At 44.2% G+C, this 15,741-nt stretch overlaps 1 protein-coding gene across 1 annotated transcript; it reads right to left on the bottom strand.

Annotated features, from left to right (window-relative positions):
* Positions 1-1,166: 1,166 nt before the first annotated feature.
* On the bottom strand, positions 1,167-13,469 carry ppme1 (protein phosphatase methylesterase 1). Its single transcript, XM_076274361.1, has 14 exons — positions 13,204-13,469; positions 11,780-11,871; positions 11,114-11,208; positions 10,782-10,839; positions 10,088-10,139; positions 9,830-9,984; positions 9,239-9,329; positions 6,568-6,633; positions 5,657-5,783; positions 4,744-4,873; positions 3,876-3,920; positions 2,992-3,056; positions 1,863-1,930; positions 1,167-1,651 (listed from the first exon to the last, which is right to left on the bottom strand). Coding segments are annotated over exons 1-14 (1,131 nt in total). The 5' UTR covers positions 13,290-13,469; the 3' UTR covers positions 1,167-1,650.
* Positions 13,470-15,741: the final 2,272 nt, after the last annotated feature.

Below are 15,741 nucleotides of genomic sequence, written 5' to 3'. Positions count from 1 at the left end.
GTGGAAATGTCCAACTGAATGTGGTGAAGGGTTGGTGCAATGTTGTGACTGTTGCACACTGAAGACATGGCATCATTCTTTGTGTTTGCGGTCTCTGAAGCAGTCATTGTGTCTTATTTTGTAAAATTGTTGCCATATACTGTATAATTAACCTTATTCATTCTTTATGAGGTGGAGGAAATGGCAGAGACTGTATTTCAGATGGTTAGTAAAGTGCTTGGTTGTGACAAAGTGTTTTGTTTTTACTGCAGAGTTAGAACAACAAAGTGAGTACGAGTTCACTACCATCTGGACAATCAAACCAAAAACGCCACCTTCAACTCTAACTCCATAGATGCATAAAAAAAGGAAGGAATGGATGAATAGTAAAATTCAGAGAATGGATGGCTAGTTAAAATGAGGGAATGGATGGCTAGTTAAACGGAGATGGATGGCTAGTTAAACTGAGGGAATGGCTGGCTAGTTAAACTGAGGAGATAGATGGCTAATGGTAAAATTATAAGTGAAACGGCACTTATAGAGCTTTTACACTAACTAGAGCACTCAAAGAATTTTACAAGCTAATTCCCACCTCTTACATTTACCATTCTCTCCCTCCTACACACACACACACACACACACACACAATTTCTCAGTGACTCCTCTACCTCCACAGCCACTTTCGCCCCATGTTATATGGTAATGGAAGTGCTTTAGACTTGACCTCTAGATGAGCTACCCAGAGAAAGAGAGCTGGGAACTTTCGTGTTGTCCACTCGAGTGGACACGTGTTTATCTCCTGACCTGTAGTCATCAGCAGAATTCAGTTTGCCCTGTCATCACCAGTCGCTCTATCACGGCCACCTGTGGTCCTTCAGAAAAGACACAGGGCCAACATGATCTAGTCACACCACCTGTGGTCCTTCAGAAAAGACACAGGGCCAACATGATCTAGTCACACCACCTGTGGTTCTGTAGATAAGACACAAGACCAACGTGATCTCGTCACACCACCTGTGGTTCTGTAGAAAAGACGCCACCTGCTGAAAACAGACTAGGCACACTCAGATGCTGACTTAAAGATGAGATATGGAGACAGAGAGTGATGTTCTCGTCATCCTGAGGAAGGAGAAATCCTATTCTCCATGCGCTGGGTGTAATGTGTGGGGAAATAAGCATAAGACTACTTAACCTTCCTATTATAGTTCATATTTATTGTTTTCATCAAAACCATTCATGGGCAACACATAAAGCACAACATTATGCAATCACCCCAAACTGAAAACGACGCAGGCAAGGCATCGCAGGACATACAAAAACTAAGACCCAGGGAGAAACAAAGTAGCAAAATAAAAAATAGAAAACAAATCAAATCAAAAATCCCTGTGATTTCAACACAAGAGGCATAGTGATTTATCCGTCTATCTGTTCAGTCTGAAAAGAAGAAAAAACAATAACACTTGACAATGGCGATAACTTGAAGAAGTTCCTCAGAATAAAAACTCGTTTAATTTAAGGATGAAGCGCTGAGAGGGTTTTGCAGTGGAGGGGTCCAGTCGTGTTGAGTAGCTCTGACGCCCCCTGCGGGCTAAAATGGAGAATGACGTTTGCGGGCCTCAGTGCTTCAGGCAGCTCCAGAGCAACAATGGACCGGACACCACACAGGGGTCATCTAAAACACACACACACACACACACACACACACACACACACACACACACACACACACACACACACAAGCACTGATTAAGATACTGTGCAGATATCAAGACATTTCTAAATAAATACATTTTAAGACACCAAGTACTGTATGTCCTGTATATGTTCTGGTCAGATGGGTGGCAGTATGTTTCTTGACGTGTCCCATCAATCCTGGCACTCACCATGGGAAGCCCTCCTTGAACGCTGTGAACTTGTGCCGCACCATGAAGGTGGCGAGTGCGTCAGCTACCTGTGAGCAGAAGGACAGACGAGTGTTTAGGTCAGAGATGTTAGGAGGATGTGTGTGTGTGTGAGGAGGATTCACCAGATCTGGGCCGCATCGGGGCCAGCGGCCACCGCAACTTAGCCAAACTAGACTGTTACTAACTGAAATAGACCACCTGACCAGTGACCAATCAGAGGCATCGCTATTTAGCCAAACTAGACCATTACTAACTGAAATAGACCACCTGACCAATCAGAGGCCAACGCAACTTAGCCAAACTAGACCGTTACTAACTAAAGTAGACCACCTGACCAATCAGAGGCCAACGCAACTTAGCCAAACTAGACCGTTACTAACTAAAGTAGACCACCTGACCAATCAGAGGCCAACGCAACTTAGCCAAACTAGACCGTTACTAACTAAAGTAGACCACCTGACCAATCAGAGGCCAACGCAACTTAGCCAAACTAGACCATTACTAACTAAAGTAGACCACCTGACCAATCAGAGGCCAACGCAACTTAGCCAAACTAGACCGTTACTAACTAAAGTAGACCACCTGACCAATCAGGCCACACGACACAGTCAGTGTTGGGGAGTCACTGAACACAGTTCACATAACAAAATATGTGTAACAGTACAATTTAACTCTGGTATTCATCTTACAGTTAGTTGGGGAGTAACTGAACACAGTTCACATAACAAAATATGTGTAACAGTACAATTTAACTCTGGTATTCATCTTACAGTTAGTTGGTCACTTGAAGGGATTAGCGTACTTTTGAAATCACAATAACTTGTAGACTCAGGCTTTTCAAACTCATTGAAACATGTTCTTCTAACCAAACCATGAGCATCTCAGGTTCGCCCTTTCTTCTTTTCTCTCTGGCTATATTAATAGTCGAAATAAAAACCTCTCAGGGAATATCACATCAGTTCTGTTGTGTTTGTGTGTGTGTGTGTGTGTGACTGAATGTGTGTGCGTGTGTGTGTGTGTGTGTGAGACTGAATGTGTGTGCGTGTGTGTGTGTGTGTGTGTGTGTGTGTGTGTGTGTGTGTGTGTGTGTGTAAAGGTGTAAACTCACTTTGTCGGGGGCGTCCTCGTGTACCGCATGTCCACATTGGGGAAGGACCTGCATCTGGAACTTCCCTGCAATACACACGCACGCACGCACACACACACATGCACGCACACGCACACACACACGCACACACACACGCACAGGTATGCGAACAGTTAGCACACACATGGAGGTAGTTGAAAAGTTAACACATACAGTCCCATGAAAAAGTATGTGAACCCATGCTAAAGATGACTAGTATGTGAACCCATGCTAAAGTTGGACTAGTATGTGAACCCATGCTAAAGATGACTAGTATGTGAACCAATGCTTAAGTTGGACTAGTATGTGAACCCATGCTAAAGTTGACTAGTATGTTAACCCATGCTAAAGATGACTAGTATGTGAACCCATGCTAAAGTTGACTAAAAAGAGGAACAAAACATCTTTTGGAAATTGATCTTAATGCCTTAGTTAAAAAATGAGGAAAAATCCAATCCAAAAGGACACCAATTTTCTTTGGGAATGAATAATGTATCATAAATAAATAAATATTCTGACTTAAAATACAGCGGGCATAAGTATAGAGGTAGGCAGATTTTTATTTAAGGCCAGTTATTTCATGGATCCAGGACACTATGCATCCTGATAAAGTTCCCTTGGCCTTTGGAATTAAAATAGCCCCACATAATCACATACCCTTCACCATACCTAGAGATTGGCATGGTTTTATTTCAGTTAGGCTAGTAGCTGGTTTGATTTGCATTGAGAGATGATCATATGGAAAGTACCCCATGTTAACACACATATATAGATACACACACTTTTCTTTCTTTCTGTTTGTATGTGACAAAAACATACACAGTGCACTGCTCATGGGGATCCTAGTTGCTTATGTATGAACTGACCTTGCATCTGTCCGATTGTGAGATCTTTATCCAGCCGGTCAACACCTGCATCAGCAAGCAGACATCAAACATTCATCAAAGAGAAAGCGAGGGAGAGAGAGAGGGAGGGGGAGAGAGAGAGGGAGGGGGAGAGAGAAGGGGGAGGGGGAGAGAGAAGGGGGAGGGGGAGAGAGATGGGGGAGGGGGAGAGAGAGAGGGAGGGGAGAGAGAGAGAGGGAGGGGGAGAGAGAGGGAGGGGGAGAGAGAGAAGAGGGAGGGGGAGAGAGAAGGGGGAGGGGGAGAGAGATGGGGAGGGGGAGAGAGATGAGGGAGGGGGAGAGAGATGGGGGAGGGGGAGAGAGAGGGAGGGGGAGAGAGATGGGAGGAGGAGGGAGGGGAGAGAGAGGTAGAGGGGGAGAGAGAAGGGGAGGGGAGAGAGAGAGGAGGGGAGAGAGTGGGGGGAGGGGAGCAGCGTGCGCGTGGCGGGGAGAGAGGGAGGGGGGAGACGAGGAGGGGGGAGAGATGGGGGAGGGAGAGGGAGGGGAGAAGAGGGAGGGAGAGAGAGGGGGGAGAGAGAAGGGGGAGGGGGAGAGAGAAGGGGGAGGGGGCATATTTGCATATGAACTCTCGAAATGGAAGGGGGGGGGAACCCTGTGTGTGTGTGTATTGTGAGTTTTCCAAGTTCCACCAACCATATGTTTATTACATTTCTTTAGGTATGCGTGTGTGTGTGCGTGTGACTGTGTATGTGTGTGCGTATCTCACCTGTGTGTTCGGTTGTGTGTGTGAGTGTGTCTGTATCTCACCTGCCAGCAGCTCGATACGCCAGGTGTGTGTGTGTGCATGTTCGGTGTGTTTGTGTGTGTGAGTGTGTGTCTGTGTGTCTCACCAGCCAGCAGTAGGAGTTTTGGCACGGAGCAGGTGAGGAAGAGGGAGGACAGGCCCCGGAACCAGCCCTCCCAGTACTTTTCCGTCTTTGACAGCTCGATACGCCAGGTGTACAAGCACTCCTTCTTCACCTGAGGATCAAACACACACACACACACACACATGCACCCACACACGCACACACACACACATACGCACGCACACACACACACACATACATATACACACACACACACACACACACACACACACACACGCACAACAAGGTCAAGGTAAGTCCATTTTCAGCTCTGAACAAAACCGTTCACGTTCAAAAGAGCATTTTGTTTCATTCGTCCTTTCTGGCTGACCGGGACATATAAAGCAGGAATGGGGGACGAGAGACTGAAACGTTCAAAGCAATTATGCCGGAATTGTTTCAAGGCAAACACTGAAGTGTAGCATTCGAGTTATGCTCGCATAGCACACCAATTCAAAAGTAGCCTATGTGTTTTCTGTCGGCTACGTGTCCAGCTACTATAGTCCTATAAATATCCCTTACATACATGTTTGTACAATGTTGCATATTCCAACATAAGGAAGCAGTTAAGAAACTTCTAACTCCCTGTCTTAAACCAACGTGATATCAGCTTCAAACAAGCGGCAGCAGCCATGGTTGATGTTTTCTTCAACAGGGTGCGCTATCGTCATCGTGTAAAGCCCGCCTCAAGGGGTCTGATTGGTGCCTCGATCTTGGCCAGACGGACCTTCAGAGCGAATCTCGAATTTGCCGGAAGTACGTCTGGGTTTTTCCCAGGCTACCACTCATCCAGTCTTATTTGTACTATTGGAGAGTTTCACAGGAACCTCAGCATACAATCTGAGGCAGAGAGAGAGTGAATCTCTCCACACCTCCTCCTCGTCCTCCTCCTCACCTCCTGGTCCTCCTCCTTCTTTCTCTTGTGGTTGGACTCCCCCTCTTCTTCCTCCTCCTCCTCTTCCTCAATGATCCCCTCAGTGATGCTCTTGGACACAGCTGGGCTACTCAAGGGCTCCTCGCACCTGCACAGACAACACACACATCACATCAACAACAACAACAACACATCATCACATCTTCAACAACACATCACATCACATCACATCACATCAAGAACACAGCTAACACACAAGCACAACACATCATCACATCAACAACACAGCTAACACACAAGCACAACACATCATCACATCAACAACACAGCTAACACACAAGCACAACACATCATCACATCAACAACACAGCTAACACACAAGCACAACACAACACACAAACACAACAACACACAAACACAACAACACACAAACACAACAACACAGCTAACACACACACAACACAGCTAACACACACACAACAACACAGCCGACACACAAACACAACAACAACAACACACAAACACAACAACAACAACAACAACGCAGCCAACACAACATCACAGTCAACAGTCTCAGCACAAAAGAACAACACAGCCAAATTCACACCAACAAAATGGCATTCATCTCCATATCTAAATCGAACAGTATTGAAAACACTACTAAATACTGTATGACTCCTAAAATAGATAGAGGAGGTCTGTGGATAGTGTACTGAACTTATGGTGCCGTTTCACTTTAATATTTCACACTTAAATAAATCTTCATAGGTCCTTTTTCGATTGACTGACCAGTTATACAGTCGTATATTCAGAGTCCAGCTCGTTTAGGCCAACTGATATAAAGTTAAAGTTAAGGTTGACTGATATTTAACTTCATGACTGACAGAGCAGTCATGCCTTCTTCATTACATGCTGATCTCATGGGGACTTACTTTTTCACCTGTCCCACCATGGACACACGCGCAGACTCCATGTTCCTGATCTGCCCGCTCTTCACACTGCAGGGAGCACAACAAGGAGACAAGTTACACCACCAAGTTCATGGCGCATGTCCGACACATGGCCAGACATCGCATCACATCGCAACGCAACGCAACGCAACGCAACGCAACGCAACGTACCGCATCACACCACACCACAACACAACACGTCACGTCACATCACATTCATCATGGCAGAGGGGAACCTCCTTCTGAAGCAAACACTTCAAACACTTGATTGGCTTTAGCTGGGGAGCCCATGGGAGACTACGCTTAACAATCATGACGCCCATAAAGCCACTAGATCATCATTCTCTCACAGTACTAGTGATCTACTGTATGAGTGATCTCTCAAAGTACTAGTGATCTACTGTATGCATGATCTCTCACAGTACTAGTGATTTACTGTATGCATGATCTCACAGTACTAGTGATCTACTGTATGAGTGATCTCTCACAGTACTAGTGATCTACTGTATGCATGATCTCACAGTACTAGTGATCTACTGTATGAATGATCTCACAGTACTAGTGATCTATTGTATGTGTGATCTCTCACAGTACTAGTGATCTCTCACAGTACTAGTGGTATACTGTATGCGTGATCTCTCACAGTACTAGTGATCTACTGTATGCATGATCTCACAGTACTAGTGATCTACTGTATTTGTGATCTCACAGTACTAGTGATCTCTCACAGTACTAGTGGTATACTGTATGCGTGATCTCACAGTACTAGTGATCTACTGTATGCATGATCTCACAGTACTAGTGATCTACTGTATGAATGATCTCACAGTACTAGTGATCTACTGTATGTGTGATCTCTCACAGTACTAGTGATCTACTGTATGCATGATCTCTCACAGTACTAGTGATCTCTCACAGTACTAGTGGTATACTGTATGCGTGATCTCTCACAGTACTAGTGATCTACTGTATGCATGATCTCACAGTACTAGTGATCTACTGTATGCATGATCTCACAGTACTAGTGATCTACCGTATGTGTGATCTCTCAGATCTCTCACAGTACTAGTGATCTACTGTATGCATGATCTCTCACAGTACTAGTGATCTCTCACAGTACTAGTGATCTACTGTATGCATGATCTCTTATAGTTCTAGTGATCTACTGTATGCATGATCTCACAGTACTAGTGATCTACTGTATGCATGATCTCACAGTACTAGTGATCTACTGTATGTGTGACCTCTCACAGTACTAGTGATCTACTGAATGCATGATCTCACAGTACTAGTGATCTACTGTATTTGTGATCTCTCACAGTACTAGTGATCTCTCACAGTACTAGTGGTATACTGTATGCATGATCTCACAGTACTAGTGATCTACTGTATGAGTGATCTCTCACAGTACTAGTGATCTACTGTATGCATGATCTCACAGTACTAGTGATCTACTGTATGAATGATCTCACAGTACTAGTGATCTATTGTATGTGTGATCTCTCACAGTACTAGTGATCTACTGTATGCATGATCTCTCACAGTACTAGTGATCTCTCACAGTACTAGTGGTATACTGTATGCATGATCTCACAGTACTATTGATCTACCGTATGTGTGATCTCTCACAGTACTAGTGATCTACTGTATGTGTGATCTCTCACAGTACTAGTGATCTACTGTATGCATGATCTCACAGTACTAGTGATCTACTGTATGTGTGATCTCTCACAGTACTAGTGATCTCTCACAGTACTAGTGGTATACTGTATTCGTGATCTCTCACAGTACTAGTGATCTACTGTATGCATGATCTCTCACAGTACTAGTGATCTACTGTATGCATGATCTCACAATACTAGTGATCTACTGTATTTGTGATCTCACAGTACTAGTGATCTCTCACAGTACTAGTGGTATACTGTATGCGTGATCTCACAGTACTAGTGATCTACTGTATGAGTGATCTCTCACAGTACTAGTGATCTACTGTATGCATGATCTCACAGTACTAGTGATCTACTGTATGAATGATCTCACAGTACTAGTGATCTACTGTATGTGTGATCTCTCACAGTACTAGTGATCTACTGTATGCATGATCTCTCACAGTACTAGTGATCTCTCACAGTACTAGTGATCTACTGTATGCATCTCTTATAGTTCTAGTGATCTACTGTATGCATGATCTCTCACAGTACTAGTGATCTACTGTATGCATGATCTCACATTACTAGTGATCTACTGTATGTGTGACCTCTCACAGTACTAGTGATCTACTGAATGCATGATCTCACAGTACTAGTGATCTCTCACAGTACTAGTGATCTATTGTATGCGTGATCTCTCACAGTACTATTGATCTCGCACACTACTAGTGATCTCTCACAGTGCTAGTGGTATACTGTATGCATGATCTCTCACAGTGCTAGTGATCTACTGTATGAGTGATCTCACAGTACTAGTGATCTACTGTATGCATGATCTCACAGTACTAGTGATCTACCGTATGTGTGATCTCTCACAGTACTAGTGATCTACTGTACGAGTGAGTGATCTCTCACAGTACTAGTGATCTCTCACAGTACTAGTGATCTACTGTTTGTGTGATGAAATCTTTGGCATGGCAGAGTGAACAACTGCAGCTTTCTACCTCCACTCGATGGCGTTTTCCACAGACTTAAAAGTCTTTGGTCGACTCCTCAGGAAGTTCTGCATACTGTTCAAGGCATCCATGGCCGTCCCTGTGGAGGGAGGGAGATGAGATGAGAGACAAATTCAGACTCAGCACCTGGATCAGCCAATGGGAACCTAAACAGGGCCATGTGTTTTATTTACTCCTGCTGACACTGTAACAACACAACATTCCTTCCTGTATGGGGAACATGTCTTTTTTTATTTTTAAAGTATATTTTTTGGGGCTTTTTATGCCTTTAATTTGATAGGACAGTGGAGAATGACAGGAAGCGAGTGGGAGAGAGAGTCAGGGTGGGATCCTGAAAGGACCACAGGGCGGGAATCGAACCCGGGTCGCCGGCGTACGGCGCAGGTGCCCCAGCCAGTTGCACCACGGCTGGGGCCATGGGGAACATGTCTGACAGCAATACACTGAGATGTTTGAGCATCTGATGTTGATTCACGTTTGTGTGTATGAAGTGAGACAAGTTTACAACAATGGTCTGATATTGGAGAAAGATATTTTCCTTGTCTTGAATTACCCCAGTGTATGAAACATGCTACCTACCTTCCACCACATCGATGACGCAGAGGCCTAGCAGTGATGGCACGTGATTGGCTGCTGCTGTGTGAACCGCTATAGCTCCACCCATACTGTGTCCAATCATCATGATGGGAGGCGGAGCTTCCCCATAAAGTGCTTCCACGACTTTACCAATATCCCTACAATTGGAGGACAATCAAATCAATCAATTATTCAACAAATCAACAATGCATATGTATGTATATGTATATGTATGCCAGTGCAGCATTTGGGGCACCATACTTGGCCATTGTCTCTGCAGAAAGATCATCTGAGTTTTTCACTTTTGTGTCACCTGCATGACAGAGGTAACCAGACAACAATTAATCAAGGTGACATTCATAGATTTAAAAGACACGGTTAGCTGGTGCATGCATGTGTAACAGAGGCAAACTGAGCTAGCGTGCTAGTTGCGCGTGTAAATCCTCACACCCCTAACCTTAAGAACGCTTCTAACCGCTGAGTTGGAAGCCTGGGCGTTTAGCTCAGTGGTTAGAGCGTTCGACTCCCGTGCCGGTGTGCGTGGAGGTGTGCGGGTACGAGGGCCGTGAGCGGCAGACCAATTACGACCTTGGTTACACATGTGCATCATAACAACATAACAGCTGAAATCGTAAATAAAAAACACTTTGCCATATGAATAGTGGACTAGCCTGGCTCACTTGGACTCTGGGTATTTGCCTTTATTATCCTGACAGCATGGCTTGCTTATTTGAGCCAGAGCACGATCTTGAGGGATCTAGGTGTAATGGGAACTACCACAACAGAGGCCTGAGAGCTTAGGACCTACTGTTCTAAAACCTATTGTAGTTTTCAGTGTCAGTAGAACATGGCCCAGCCAGTGGTCTGGCTTTTGATCCGAGTGAGGCAAAGCAAAGTGTTCCATGGCAGAGTCGTCATGGTAGCGCATGAGTACATTCTCACAGGACATACTCACCGTGTGCCCGGAGATCCATAGCAACCACCCGACAGTGGATCCTGCTGCAGATGACCGCCTGGAAATGAAAACACACACACACACACACACACACACACACACACACACACACACACACACACACACACACACACACACACACACACACACACACACACACACACACACACACACACACACACACACACACACACACACACACACACAAACACACAGCATTTTGGGGTGGGCAAATGTGCTCAAGGTGCAGAAGACAAAATGGTAATGTGCGTGGTTACTGTGTGTGTGTGTGTGTGTGTGTGTGTGTGTGTGTGTGTGTATATCATACTCACGGTGAAGACAGCCCAGGACAGGGCAGAATGTCCTCCCCCATGAAGCAGCAACAGCACAGGACCCTCGGAGCCACTGCTGTAGATACGGAACGTGTGCAGTGTGGTGAAGGAAAACAAACACACACACACACACACTCCAAACTGAACTACACCAAACAAAACACACACCAAAAAACACATACTGTACTGTATACTCACTAAACTATCTAACAAACCCCATTCCAACCACACCGAGCTGAACATACCCCTGCAGTGCACACACATACCAGTCACCAAAGTCCAGTCCACCGGCCACCGCCACACATTTACCACAGTACAGTCGGACCAAACCTAGCAATGCCAGCTCAAATTGACCCTGTCCGCACACACACACAAATCAGTCCACTTCTCCACACACAAAGAGTATCATCAACAACAAGTTACAGGTTTGGTCTGGCTCTCTCACCTACTCACTAACAGATAAATACAGTACACCCACACAAATACAAACACACACACACACACTCTTCCTGAGCGAGGGAGAGCATTAGTAATTCTCTGAAAGCAAAAGCCCTGTTCTCTCTGAAGAGAGCCGGTTGGCATGGGCAGACCGTGCCCACTCTGCCAGCCTATGGCAGCTCTGCACACAGCGGCCCTGGCGGCCGGTCACTCAGCGAGAGGATATGTCTTTGCTGTTCTCGTTGTCCACCTCCACGTCCTCCATGACCTCAAAGTACTGGCTCCACGGCAAGGGACTGAAGTCTCGCTTCCGGCCGGGGCTGCAGAGGAAGAACAAGAACCAGTGTTAGAACTGACTTCTCCAGAAACAGTGTTAGAACCGACTTCTCCAGAAACAGTGTTAGAACCGACTTCTCCAGAAACAGTGTTAGAACCGACTTCTCCAGAACAAGCGCTAAAGTAAAAGTATGTAATTGGTCACTAAAAAACTTATAAAAGTTCTGTTTTATAGCCGGTCATCAGAACATCAGCGTTTTGCATGTAGTAGCCTGAAAGGTTGTAGGTCCAATTCCAGGGTTTCACTGTAGTGCCCTTGAGCAAGGCACTTAACCCTAAGTTGCTCCAGAGACAATGGCCCTTGTAATATATTTGACATATTTAAGTCACTTTGGATAACAGTATCTGCTAAATGAATACATGTAAATGTTCCCATGAGTCTCTGTGCTATCTGTTGTTTTCTGGGCAAAGAGTGAAATTAAAGTTGAGTGACTGGATTAGCCTATTATTCACAGTGTAGGTCTTCGCACACATAACCAGAGCTATACAACCATGCATAATGCGCCTGTGGTGTTGTGCCAAACGTATAGGCCTATCGGGTGCTAGTCACTGGGCATGGTAGCGCAGTGCTGTGGGAATAAAGTTCACGTCAGTGTGTTTACCCTCAGCAGATCCAGTCACCGGAGCCTACAATGTTGATGGTCATGCTGTTTCGGTGTTAAGTCCTCGGTCAGTAGGCAGCGTAATATCCTAGCTAGCCTAATAACTTCTAGTGTGAGTGACCCCAACCCTCCTGCTTGTTACAGCCATCAACACGATCAGTCGTCACCAGGCACGCACCCAAGAATTCACAAATCTGTTACTTAAATCCATCCATGCTAGCGACAAACCTTACAACTAGTTTTTCTGTTTTCATATGGGAAGAGATGTATATCATACAAAAAGTGGACCCTGCACTTGGTAATGCTAGTAGGACAGAAAAATATTACGAGCTGTTAGAATAGTTGCTGTCAACTGAGTGCGTTGACAGCCACGCTGTTTGGAACGGCTTGTCCCAAGCAGGTGTGTTTTAGTTAGCTAGCTTCACTTAAATGGCATATAATTAGTCCATCCAATAGTCCTATTTAGTTCATTACCCCTTTTCAGAAGAAATTGTGAATCAACCATATCTTTCATGCAGCGTCAGTCGTGACAGTTCAATCAAGACCCTTTAACACTTCTGTGATAGGACCGATACACTGGAGTAAGCTTATCCTTAGTAACGTGCAGCAAACTCAAAAGCATGATTTCACATTACTTGTACTTTGGTGTTGTACTTTATAGGTCGAGTACTGTTTTGCTGCAAGTAATTATTGTTTCATCTTTAAAAAGCTCACCCCATTCGCATTTTGGAACCAGACTGCAAACCTCCCGGCACTGGAGGTCTCGATGCTAGCATACTCAAATGCAGTTGCTTCTCCATGATGCACAACGCGAGCTACAGCCTTCGGTTGAGTCGTGAACCTTCAGCCCCCGTCCACACCATACGATTAGCCCTCAGAACCAGCAGATACTTCCAGTTTTCTTGGGCAAGCGGGGCAGGTACAAAATTATGCTTCTTTCTGCCCAAGCAGGGTCTCCTCCCACAACATGTCGCGTCTTAAAATAGAACTCTGGGAAATGAAGGCCAATTTCACTAGTTCTGTTCTTACCGTGTCACAAGTAAGACTTCATATCCCAGAAACCATAGCAATTTCACGAAAACGCTTAGAACTGCTGGAAAGAAATGACGTAATGTTTTACTGAAGGGAGAACGTGCTGGTCATTTGACAGATTCTAAAGCCTGAAAAAATGCTCAGTTGCAGTGCCATGGGTAAACCCCCGGGCATATTTGTGTGGTTCTTTCAAATTTACTAAGCAGACAAAATCACTCTATGCAAAATCTCTATGCACAGAGAATCACAGGCTCAGTCCCTGCCTCATGGCAAGCGCCTCTTGATTAATCACCCACATGTGGATACTGTTTTTTAGAATTGATTTAGATTAAGTGTTATTTAGTATAATTTGTATTTTAGTATATTCTTTACCTTCTACTGTCCTTATTGCTTAGTTGTGTTTTTTATATTATATACTTTTTTTTTTTGTTCTGCTGTTAGTGAATGTGTGTGTGATGTCTGTATGCTACTGAGACCTTGAATTTCCCCTGGGGATCAATATCTATCTATCTATCTAATCACTAACTTGTGTGCAGGGTGGTAGGCTCAAATCTTAATTAGACCAATTACTATTCTGTAGAATATGTAGGCTACTATTAAAATGTAAGTCAGGTTTGGTCCTTGGCTTGAATGTGATTGATGAAAATATGAATTATTGGCAGTATTAATTAAACAAGTCCTTGTTGATAAAACACATCTATCTTGCCCTTGTTTTTAAATTTTTTTGCTGCAAGTCACAGTCACATGCAAACTACCCTGGCCAACTGCAGTGCAAATAATATTGTTTATGCCAGAGTTTTACTGTGCTGTGAAAAGCTTTCAGGTACAGATCCAGAGAGGAATCTTGATGTGGAGAATATCTGATAAACTCCCAATTATCACTAATCAGACCAATGTGGCAAAATGTGGGATCAGAACATACAGCCAATGGATCACACATGGCTGAAACACCTTGTCAACATCAGAAAATCTCAGATTTTTTAAAATGTTAATTGGGATTTATGGCATGGCCTACATTTTCTGCATAAATTGTCTTAACCATTACAACGCCCTCTATAGGTGGTGGTCAGTAAGTACGCTATGTCCACCTGCATCACACGCAGCAGCGTGAAGATAGAGTCGAGGCAGAGCAGAGGTAGGCCTACTGTTCTGTTCCTCTCATTAGTAGCAACTTTTACACCTCTGGAAGAGCAGCTGTGATTAGAAGTACACCTTTAAACTCTAACTGTACCTTTAAACTGTAACTATACCCCTCGGTCTGCCTATCTCCATCCACATAATTTTAAAGAAAGCAATAGAAATTATAATTATTATTATTATATAATTAAAGAAACTACTGCAGTCACCTGTTGTTTCTCATATAGAAGGTATTTTCAAAAGCTAACTGCCAAAGAGTCTAAATGTACAACAGCCCAAAATAACAGCCAAATATTGATTATAGGCCGCCCCAAGCCATTATTGATGAATATCGACATCAGCCCTTAAAATGTATATTGACCGACCCCTATGCAGGATTATGTTCTGTGGAAGGACAATGAGTTCACTGGACTGAGAGTCTGTGTCGTGACAGAGATGAATGATGAGCCAACTGGCCATGGCTGATTCTAACCAGTAGATGGCGTGCTGAGTCATTTTCAACTCATAAATAAATAAATAATTAAATGTACTGATATGAAAACTAATGTGAATGAGTTTCATCACTGTGCAGCTATTAGTGTCCAGCCCAGAAATCACATTGATGTGTACAGTACTGCTCTAAGGTTATCCTGGAACTCAACCAGACTGTGATGCAGCAGTCACTGTTTGCTCACAAACCTCTACAAGATCCACCCATTCATAAGTCACTGTTTGCTCACAAACCTCTACAAGATTCATCCATTCATAAGTCACTGTTTACTCACAAACCTCTACAAGATTCATCCATTCATAAGTCACTGTTTGCTCACAAACCTCTACATCGATTCATTCATTCATAAGTCACTTTACTCCCAAACCTCTACAAGATTTATTCATATGTTACATAGAGCGTAGGAGTTTGTCTCTGATAGAGAGAGAGGGCAGGCCCTATCCTGACTCTGACTGACTACCGCTCTGATAGAGTGAGAGAGGGCAGGCCCTATCCTGACTGACTGGCTACTGCTCAAAGAGCAGACCTTCACCAGCCCATCCACCCTCTACCACCTGGTTACCGGCTACTAGCAAAGCTCTTGTGTTCAGTTA

This window comes from Alosa pseudoharengus, unplaced genomic scaffold (genome assembly GCF_046254945.1).
Source record: "Alosa pseudoharengus isolate Yale_2024_CS ecotype anadromous, Long Island Sound unplaced genomic scaffold, YU_APseudo_1.1 YU_APseudo_1.1_scf_8, whole genome shotgun sequence".
NCBI lineage: Eukaryota > Metazoa > Chordata > Actinopteri > Clupeiformes > Clupeidae > Alosa > Alosa pseudoharengus.
This window is presented reverse-complemented; position numbering and strand designations above follow the sequence as displayed.

Excerpts from the sequence above, each read along its gene's own strand:
- ppme1 (XM_076274361.1), bottom strand. The coding sequence starts at position 13,289 with ATGGAGAAGCAACTGCATTTGAGTATGCTAGCATCGAGACCTCCAGTG. Across the intron at positions 11,872-13,203 it reads GGTTCCAAAATGCGAATGGG|CCCCGGCCGGAAGCGAGACT; the intron begins GTGAGCTTTTTA and ends CTTCCTCTGCAG. Across the intron at positions 3,057-3,875 it reads CACAATCGGACAGATGCAAG|GGAAGTTCCAGATGCAGGTC; the intron begins GTCAGTTCATAC and ends TGTGTATTGCAG.